Here is a 10,408-nt window from a genome sequence, read left to right on the forward strand (position 1 = left end):
CAGGCTGACCCTTCGGAACCTTTCCTGCTTTATGACTAGTCCCGGCCATCGGGACCGAAACGATTTCTCAAAAAACCTGGGCTCAAAAAACAGCCGGTTATGCACGTCCGTCTCATAAAGACATTAGAGCTGTGCACTAACAATTTGTATCAGAAGTATTTGAAGATAACCATTCGTTTCGCATTGATGTGAAGCTAAGCCTTCTACTTCGCATTGATTTGAAACTAAATCATGTATTTAGCATGGATTTGAATCTAACTCGATTGTTTCGCGTGCATTTGAAGCTATATCACATATATCGCAATTATCTGAAGATAAATGATTTGTTTCTCTTGTATTTGTAGCTAAGCCTACTACTTCGCATTGATTTGAAGATACATCATGAGTTTCGCATGGATTTGAACCTCTCTCGTTTTTTTGGTATGCAGTTGAAGCTAAATCATGTATATCACAAGTATTTGAAGCAAAACCATTTGTTACGCATGGATTTGAAGATAAGCCTTTTACTTCGCATTGATTTGAAGCTAAACCATGTGTTTCGCATGGATTTGAAGCTAACTCGTTTGCTTCACATGCAGTCGAAGCTAAATCATATAAATCACAAGTATTTGAAGCTAAACCATTTGTATCGCAAGGATTTGAATCTAAACCATGTGATTCGCAAGAATTTGAAGCTAAATCATGTGTTCCGCTTGGATTTGAAGCTAACTCATATGTTACGCATGCAGTTGAAGCTAAATCATGTATATCACAAGTATTTGAAGCTAAACTATTTGTTTCGCATCGATTAGAAACCTAAGCCTTCTACTTCGTATTGATTTGAAGCTAAATCATGTGTTACGCATGGATTTGATGCTAACTCGTTTGTTTCGCATGCAGTTGAAGCTAAATCATGTATAAAAAAGTATTTGAAGCTAAACCATTAGTTTCGCATGGGTTTGAAGCTTATCTTTCTACATCGCATGAATTTGAACTAAATCAGGTGTTTCGCTTGGATTTCAAGCTAACTCGTTTGTTTCGCCTGCATTTGAAGGTATATCACTTATATCGCAATTATCTGAAGATAAATCATTTGTTTCGCATGTATTTGAAGTTAAGGATTCCACTGCACATTTATTTGAAGCTAAATCATGTGTTTCGCTTGAATTTGAAGTTAACTCGTTTGTTTCTCATGCAGTTGAAGTTAAATCACGTATATCACAAGTAGTTGAAGCTAAACCATGTGTTTCGCATGAATTTGAAGTTAAACCATGTGTTTCGCATTGATTTGAAGCTAACTCGTTTTTTTCGCCTGCAGTTGAAGATAAATCATGTGTATCACAAGTATTTGAAGCTAAACCATTTGTTTCGCATGGATTTGAAGCTAAGCCTTCTACTTCGCATTGATTTGAAGCTAAATCATGTGTTACGCTTGGATTTAAAGCTAACTCGTTTGTTTCGCCTGCATTTGAATCTATATCAGTTATAGCGCAAGTACATGAAGCTAAATTATTTGTATCGCATGGATTTCATACTAAACCTTCTACTTCGCATTGATTTGAAGCTAAATCATGTGCTTCTCTTGGATTTGAAGCTAACTCGTTTGCTTCACATGCAGTCGAAGCTAAATCATATAAATCACAAGTATTTGAAGCTAAACCATTTGTATCGCAAGGATTTGAATCTAAACCATGTGATTCGCAAGAATTTGAAGCTAAATCATGTGTTCCGCTTGGATTTGAAGCTAACTCATTTGTTACGCATGCAGTTGAAGCTAAATCATGTATATCACAAGTATTTGAAGCTAAACCATTTGTTTCGCATCGATTTGAACCTAAGCCTTCTACTTCGTATTGATTTGAAGATAAATCATGTGTTACGCATGGATTTGATGCTAACTCGTTTGTTTCGCATGCAGTTGAAGCTAAATCATGTATAAACAAGTATTTGAAGCTAAACCATTCGCTTCGCAAGGATTTGAAGCAAAGCCTTCAACTTCGCATTGATTTGAAGATAAATCATGTGTTTCGCATGGATTTGAAGCTAACACGTTTGTGTCGCATGCAGTTGAAGCTAAAACATGTACATCACAAGTATCTGAATCTAATCCAACTGTTTCGCAAGAATATGAAGGTATGAAGCTAATCCATGTGTTTCGCATGAATTTGAAACTAAATCATGCGTTTCGCATGGATTTGAAGCTGTATCACTTATATCGCAATTATCTGAAGATGAATCATTTGTTTTTCGTGTGTTTGAAGCTAAGCCTTCTACTTCGCATTGATTCGAAGCTAAATCATGTGAATCGCATGGATTTGAAGCTAACTCGTTTGTTTCGCATGCAGTTGAAGCTAAATCATGTATATCGCAAGTATGTGAAGCTAAACCATTTGTTTCGGATGGATATGAAGATAAGTTTTCTACTTCGCATTCATTTAAATCTAAATCGTGTGTATGGCATGGATTTGAAGCTAACACGTTTGTTTCGCATGCATTTGAAGCTAAATCATGTATATCACAAGTATTTGAAGCTAAGCCATTTGTTTCGGATTGATTTGAAGCTAAGCCTTCTACTTCGCATTGATTTGATGCTAAATCATATGTTTCGCATGGATTTGAAGATAAGTCTTCTACTTCGCATTCATTTAAATCTAAATCGTGTGTATGGCATGGATTTGAAGCTAACTCGTTTGTTTCGCATGCATTTGAAGCTAAATCATGTATATCACAAGTATTTGAAGCTAAGCCATTTGTTTCGGATTGATTTGAAGCTAAGCCTTCTACTTCGCATTGATTTGATGCTAAATCATATGTTTCGCATGGATTTGAAACTAACTCGTTTGTTTCGTCTTCATTTGAAGCTGATTCATTTATATCGCAAGTATTTGAAGCTAAACAATTTGTTTCGCATGGATTTGAAGATAAGCCTCCTAATTCGCATTAATTTGAAGCTAACTCGATTGATTCGACTGCATTTGAAGCTACATCACTTATATCGCAATTATCTGAAGATAAATCATTTGTTTCTCATGTATTTGAAGCTAAGCCGTCTATTTCGCATTTATTTGAAGCTAAATCATATGTCTAGCATGGATTTGAAGCTAACTCGTTTTTTTCGCCTGTATTTGAAGATAAATCATGTATATCACAAGTATTTGAAGCTAAACCATTCGCTTCGCATGGATTTGAAGCAAAGCCTTCAACTCCGCATTGATTTGAAGATAAATCCTGTGTTTCGCTTGGATTTGAAGCTAACTCTTTTGTTTCGCCTGCATTCGAAGATAAGTCATGTATAGCACAAGTATTTGAAGCTAAACCATTTATTTCGCATGGATTTGAAGATAAGCCTCCTACTTCGCATTGATTTGAAGCTAACTCGATTGTTTCACCTGCATTTGAAGCTACATCACTTATATCGCAATTATCTGAAGATAAATCATTTGTTTCTCATGTATTTGAAGCTAAGCCATCTACTTCGCATTGATTTGCAGCTAAATCATGTGTTTCGCTTGGTTTTGAAGCTAACTCGTTTGTTTCGCCTGCATTTGAAGCTATATCACATATATCGCAAGAATTTGAATCTAAATCATTTGTGTCGCATGGATTTGAAGCTATGCCATCTACTTCGCATTGGTTTGATTCTAAATCATGTGTTTCGCATGGATTTGAAGCTATCTCTATTGTTTCGCCTGCATTTGAAGATAAATCATGTATATCACAAGTATTTGAAGCTAAACCGTTTGATTCGCACGGATTTAAAGCTATGCCTTCAAGTTCGCATTCACTTGAAGCTAAATCATGTGTTTCGCATGGATTTCAAGATAACTCTTTCGTTTCGCATGAAGTTGAACCTAAATCATGTATATCACAAGTATTTGATGCTAAACCATTTGTTTCGCATTGATATGAAGCTAAGGCTTATACTTCGCATTGATTTGAAGCTAAATCATATGTCTAGCATGGATTTGAAGCTAACTCGTTTTTTTCGCCTGTATTTGAAGATAAATCATGTATATCACAAGTATTTGAACTTAAACCATTCGCTTCGCATGAATTTGAAGCAAAGCCTTCAACTCCGCATTGATTTGAAGTTAAATCATGTGTTTCTCTTGGATTTGAAGCTAACTTGTTTGTTTCGCAAGCAGTTGAAGCTAAATCATGTATATCACAAGTATTTGAAGATAAACCATTTGTTTCACATTTATTTGATGATAAGCCTTCTACGTCGCATTGATCTGAAGCTAAGCCTTCTATTTCGCATTGATTCGAAGCTAAATCATGTGAATCGCATGGATTTGGACCTCACTCGTTTTTTTGGCATGCACTTGAAGCTAAATCATGTATATCATAAGTATTTGAAGCTAAACCATTTGTTTCGCATGGATTTGAAGATGAGGCTTTTACTTCGCATCGATTTGAAGCTAAACTATTCGTTTCGCATGGATTTGATGCTAAACCTTCTACTTGGCATTGATTTGAATCTAAATCATGTGTTTCGTATGGATTTGAAGCTAACTCGTTTGCTTCACATGCAGTCGAAGGTAAATTATATATATCACAAGTATTTGAAGCTACACCATTTGTATCTCAAGGATTTGAAGCTAAACCATGTGATTCGCAAGAATTTGAAGCTAAATCATGTGTTTCGCTTGGATTTGAAGCTAAATCGTTTGTTTCGCATGCAGTTGAAGCTAAATCATGTATATCACAAGTATTTGAAGATAAACCATTTGTTTCGCATGGATTTGAAGCTAAGCCGTCAACTTCGCATTGATTTGAATCTAAATCAAGTGATTCGCTTGGATTTGATGCTAAATCGTTTGTTTCGCATGCAGTTGAAGCTAAATCATGTATATCACAAGTATTTCAAGCTAAACCATTTGATTCGCATGGATTAGAAACTATGCCTTCTATTTCACATTGATTTGAAACTGAATCATGTGTTTCGCTTGAATTTGAAGTTAACACGTCTGTTTCGCATGCAGTTGAAGTTAAATCATGTATATCGTAGGTATTTGAAGCTAAACCATTTGATTGGCATGGATTAGAAACTATGCCTTCTACTTCGCACTGACTTAAAGCTAGATCATGTGTTTCGCTTGGATTTGAAGCTAACTCATTTGTATCCCATGCAGTTGAAGCTAAATCATGTATATCACAAGTATTCGAAGCTAAACCAATAGATTCGCATGGATTGGAAACTAATCCTTCTACTTCGCATTCATTTGAAGCTAAACCATTTGTTTCGCGTTGATTTGAATCTAAGCCTTCTACTTTGAAGCTTATTTTGAAGATAACTCGTTTATTGGCATGCAGTTGTATCTAAATCATGTATATCGTAGGTATTTGAAGCTGAACCATTTGTTTCGCATGGATTCGAAGATAAGCCTTCTACTTCGCATTGATTTGAAGATAAATCATGTGATTCGCATGGATTTGAAGCTAACTCGATAGTTTCGCCTGCATTTGAAGCTACGACTTCTACTCTGCATGAAATTGAAGCTAAATCATGTGTTTCGCTTGGATTTGAAGCTAACTCGTTTGTTTCGCATGCACTTGAAGCTAAATCATGTGTGTTGGGGCGTCACAGCGTCGTCAATAATAGCGATGAATTATGACGCTATAGATTTGTGGACTGTATAAAATAAAGAACCGGATTCTGCCTGCTATTTTGTATTTAGCCCCTGACTACAGTACACCCTTGGTCAGGATGTCTTGTTGCTACGACTTCTATCCGAACTCTAGTCTCTATCAGAGAATACCCTCGCTCGCAGCAGACCACCATCCCTCCAACGCACCCACATCACTCGCCGATTGGTCCTGCCCGATTTTGGCAATAGCCAATCAGCTGGTCCGTCTCAAAGCAGACGGCCGCAGGGCCCCGGCAAGGACAGGAAAGCTCCTCCAGGCATGACCGTCATAAAACAATGTCAGGCTGACCCTTCGGAACCTTTCCTGCTTTATGACTAGTCCCGGCCATCAGGACCGAAACGATTTCTCAAAAAACCTGGGCTCGAAAAACAGCCGGTTATGCACGTCCGTCTCATAAAGACATTAGTGCTGTGCACTAACATACCGACCACCTTGAACGGTTACGTTCGAAATTACTAAATTGATAGTGCACCGCTCAATTTACATTTGAAGAGGGCTGGTCTAGTTTGTCGTTGTAACGATTTATTGACAATACTACTGTCCTAACTTAACTCTAGTTACACTAATACGCATGTATACATAATGGGAATAAGTATTCACAAATTTCTGAGTGATTACAAGTTCTAACGGTGTTTGGGTGTATTATCTTATTCCGGGTCATCAATGGGAAGTGGGGACAATTTTTTAATGGCCCGCTGGTAGGTCCCCTGGGCCGTCTTGACAGTCGCGACTCTCACTATTTTGTCCCGGCCTGGACAAATGTCAATGATCCGTCCTAGTTTCCAGGTTAACGGAGGTGTGTTGTCTTCCCGGATGATCACCAATGTACCCTTCTTGTGCTGGGTGTCATTCGGGATATGCCATTTGTTTCTGGTGTGCAGCGTCTGTAAATATTCATTACTCCACCGATTCCAGAAGTGTTGTTTCACTCGCTGGATGTGTTGCCATGACGAAAGTTTGTTAACGGGTGTGTCTCGCAAATCGTACTCAGGGAGTTGCATTAACGAATCACCTATTAGGAAGTGACTGGGTGATAAAGCAGTAATATCGTTCGGATCTGAGGAGAGGGGAGTTAGGGGACAGGAATTCAATATGGCTTCTACTTCGATAATATAGGTGTTCAGTTGCTCGAATGTGAACAGCTCGTTTCCTATAGTTTTGTACAGATGTCCTTTAAAAGACTTTACGGCGGCCTCCCATAATCCACCAAAGTGTGGAGTCCGAGGCGGAGAGAAGTGCCAATTAATTCCCTGGTCCGATAAAAAACGATTAATTTTACTATTGTGCTCGTTGGAGCTGAGAAATCTTTGAACTTCTGTAATTTCGTTTTTGGCGCCGACGAAATTAGTGCCGTTGTCGGAGTAAATGTTCGTGGCCTTTCCTCTTCTGGCATAGAATCGCTTGAATGCTCCTAAGCAAGATTCAGTGGTAAGGTCCGATGTAAGTTCTAGATGAACGGCCTTGGTCACGAAGCATACAAAAATCGCTACATACGTCTTGATTTTGCAACGATTACTAACCTTTTTTTCCTTTATAAAAAATGGACCACAATGATCCACGCCTACGTTTTGAAACGGTCGTGCCCTGGTGACTCTGTTCTTGGGTAAGTCGCCCATTATATATACTGGGACCTTTGGTTTTACTCTAAAACACCTTATACATTTGTGTATGACGATCTTTATGGCTCTCATTCCATCTATTGGCCAATAAATTTGTCGGACCGCATTAAGAGTTGCCTGTGTGCCTGCGTGCCAGTGACGTAGGTGCTCGCTTTCAATTATCAAATTTGTAATATGGTGCCTATGGGGTAATATCAATGGGTGTTTTTGACAGTAACTTAATGGGGCATGTCTTAGCCGACCTCCTACTCGTAGAAGCTTATCCTGATCGAGGAATGGATTTAAATTTAATATTCTGCTCCCTTTGGGCATAGCTGTTTTTCGTTCCAAACAGTTTATTTCTATCGGAAATGCCTCTAACTGGGCTTGTTTAATGATAACTAAATGCGCCTTGCGAATTTCTGTAGTTGATAAATTTCCCGTAAGTCTGTTTTTCGATCTACAATTGTGAATGAATCGTAGTGTGTAAGCTACAATTCTATTAAGTCGCGCAATGGAAGAGTATCGCGTTAACAGGTCATTCGTCCCTTCTCGTGCAAGGAACGTTATTGTGGTTTTTCGCTCGAGAATTTCTCTTTGCGGAATGTCCAATTGTGGCCAAAAGCATTCGTCTAGGGAGAGCCACGCAGGATCGTTTAGCCATACCTTATTATTCATAAATGTGGATGCCAATTGTCCGCGAGAAATATAATCTGCTGGATTATCACGTCCTGATACGTGCATCCAGTTACGTGGGTCCGAGTCTGTTTGAATTTCGCTGACTCTATTGGCTACAAAGGTTTTCAGCAAATGTGGAGCTGTCCTAATCCACTGCAACACAATAATTGAATCTGACCAAAACCTAATCGCGTCAAAAGTTATATTGGTCAACGCCTTCGCTACCTCCTTATTCAATCGCGTTAATAACCTAGCCGCGCAAAGCTCTAACCGCGGTAATGATAGGATTTTAAGAGGGGCTACTTTGGATTTTGCGCATAATAGAGAGACCCGTACCCTACCTGAGTGGTCTAGGGTACGAATGTATATGCAAGCGCCGTAGGCCCTTTCACTAGCATCGCAGTAGCCGTGGAGTTGTATTTCTCGTGAGGTTTCTAACATTACCCTCCGAGGGCACGAAAAATTGTCTAATTGAGCCAGTTCATTTCTGGTTTCTAACCACACCTTGGCTATATCCTGCGGAATTGGTTGATCCCAAGTGACTTTCGACTTCCAAATGTCTTGCATAATTATTTTTGCCCGTATAATCACGGGACCGAGAAGTCCAAGGGGGTCGAATAATTGCGCTATTTGAGATAAAACTATTCGCTTAGTGAGTCTAGTTTCGCTAAAGGAGTTTACCGCGTAAGTTACGGAATCACTGGATGGATTCCAGAAAACTCCCAGAGTTTTCTTTGTCTGACTGAGATCTAAGCATATCGCTTGTCGATCGTCATGGTCCTTTAAATCGCTAATCAACTTATGGTTATTTGAGGCCCATTGACGTAGATGGAAGCCCCCATTTCTAGCTAAATCAATCAACTCATTGCGTAAGTTGATTGCTTCATTGAAGGTAGATGCGCCGGTGAGCAAATCATCGACATAGAAATCTTCTTTAAAGGTTCGCGACGCATTCGGAAATCTGATCTGTTCATCTTCGGCTAGTTGCTGTAGACATCGTACCGCTAAAAAAGGAGCCGAAGCGGTTCCATACGTGACCTGTATTTAATTGGAACGTTTTGATTGACTCTTCCTTCGAATCGCGCCATAATATTTTTTGAAATTTCGCATCATCGGGATGCATTTTAATCTGCCTAAACATTTTTTCTATGTCTGCTGTCAGGACGAACATGTGAAAGCGAAATCGTAGTAAAATTGCCCATAAGTTATCTTGAATGGTGGGACCGACCAAAAGTGCGTCATTTAAGGATACGCCCGATGAGGATTTAGCCGAGGCATCGAAAACTACCCTGACCTTAGTAGTGAAGCTGCACTCCTTTATTACCGCGTGGTGCGGTAAGTAAAACTCCTTGCCATCTCGTGCATCACTGACTTCTGTCATGTGGCCTAATGCTAGATATTCTGACAGGAATTGTTTGTAATGTATAAGAAGATCAGGGTCTTTGCAGAATTTGCGTTCGAGTGAATAAAATCTCTTGAATATCGTTAAATGGCAAGCGCACGATATAGCGTCCATGTACATCGCGAACTGTATTTTCAACGAAGTGATTTTCACATGCCTGTTCTTCGCTAGATAAATTTTTGCGCTCTGCTATTTCTTCTATCTCCCAAAACTTTGTTAGCGCATTGTCTAAGGAGGATGCGTGCAGTGATCTTGAGGGTTTTCCCTTTGCTACTTGTTCTTGTTTGGTTGTAGCTCCCGTGACTATCCAACCTACTAATGTTTCTTGAATGATAATATTTTGTGCACAAAGTTTGATTCGTCCCAAACATAAAAGTGTGAAAAACAGTTGATTCCCGAGAATTGCATCTATTGGGCCCGGAATATTGAACTCAGGATCAGCTAACGTTATTTCGGTCGGAATATCAATTTCGGTACGTTTTACCTGGCGCGAAGGTAGCATTCCAGTGATGGAAGGAAGCGTCACTAAAGTTACCGTATCATTAAATTGGGTGGTGCGTGATTTAATTACGGCATTGACCAGATATTTGACGCGGGTCTCGACATTGGCAATTCCACCTACCGAAGAATCTATTTCCCGTTTTCTCAATTGTAACTTATCGGCCATTCTTTCGGTTATGAAATTTGTTTGTGAACCGCTGTCTAACAGCACACGACAATCGTGTTCACTCTTATCGCGAGTTACAAAGGTAACGATCGCTGTCCCTAATAATACTTCGTTGCGACTATTAACGGCAAAGGATCTCAAAGTTTGTGGCATGGATGATGGGGAGGTGGGTCTCTCAATCTCTGATTGACTATTAGTTTCCCTTTCCGCAATATGTAGAAGAGTATGATGTTTTTTACCACACTTTTTGCAGTTAGTGTATCTACAATAGGCGACTGTGTGGCCGCTCCGCAAGCAATTGATGCATAATTTTCCCCTTTTGATGATGTCTAAGCGATCTTCTAAAAGTTTCGGACAGCTTGAAACAAAATGTTCTCCTTTGCAAATTTTGCACGCAATTCGCGAATTGGTGGTTACGAAAGTTTGCCCTAA

General features: G+C 39.2%; 2 protein-coding genes across 2 annotated transcripts; both read right to left on the reverse strand.

Moving 5' to 3' along the window:
• Positions 1 to 6,278: 6,278 nt before the first annotated feature.
• Positions 6,279 to 8,474, reverse strand: LOC143261189 (uncharacterized). Its single transcript, XM_076527767.1, has 3 exons — positions 8,244 to 8,474; positions 7,765 to 8,060; positions 6,279 to 7,689 (listed from the first exon to the last, which is right to left on the reverse strand). Exons 1-3 carry the CDS (start codon positions 8,472 to 8,474, stop codon positions 6,279 to 6,281), a joined length of 1,938 nt encoding a protein of 645 aa, XP_076383882.1.
• Positions 8,475 to 8,494: 20 nt separating this feature from the next.
• LOC143261190 (uncharacterized) lies at positions 8,495 to 9,976 on the reverse strand. The gene is made up of 4 exons (XM_076527768.1): positions 9,584 to 9,976; positions 9,196 to 9,435; positions 8,589 to 8,945; positions 8,495 to 8,533 (listed from the first exon to the last, which is right to left on the reverse strand). Exons 1-4 carry the CDS (start codon positions 9,974 to 9,976, stop codon positions 8,495 to 8,497), a joined length of 1,029 nt encoding a protein of 342 aa, XP_076383883.1.
• Positions 9,977 to 10,408: the final 432 nt, after the last annotated feature.

The sequence above is a fragment of the Megalopta genalis genome, unplaced genomic scaffold (genome assembly GCF_051020955.1).
Source record: "Megalopta genalis isolate 19385.01 unplaced genomic scaffold, iyMegGena1_principal scaffold0039, whole genome shotgun sequence".
NCBI lineage: Eukaryota > Metazoa > Arthropoda > Insecta > Hymenoptera > Halictidae > Megalopta > Megalopta genalis.

Bases quoted from the DNA above. Each gene is read 5' to 3' on its own strand.
- LOC143261189 (XM_076527767.1), bottom strand. From the start codon at position 8,474: ATGCAAGACATTTGGAAGTCGAAAGTCACTTGGGATCAACCAATTCCG. The intron at 8,061-8,243 runs GTACGGGTCTCT...ATTGTGTTGCAG, and splicing joins CCCTAGACCACTCAGGTAGG to TGGATTAGGACAGCTCCACA. The intron at 7,690-7,764 runs GTTAACGCGATA...TCACAATTGTAG, and splicing joins CGAGAAGGGACGAATGACCT to ATCGAAAAACAGACTTACGG.
- LOC143261190 (XM_076527768.1), bottom strand. From the start codon at position 9,976: ATGGCCGATAAGTTACAATTGAGAAAACGGGAAATAGATTCTTCGGTA. The intron at 9,436-9,583 runs GTAGCAAAGGGA...TTGAAAATACAG, and splicing joins CTACAACCAAACAAGAACAA to TTCGCGATGTACATGGACGC. The intron at 8,946-9,195 runs GTAGTTTTCGAT...AATTAAATACAG, and splicing joins GCTTCACTACTAAGGTCAGG to GTCACGTATGGAACCGCTTC.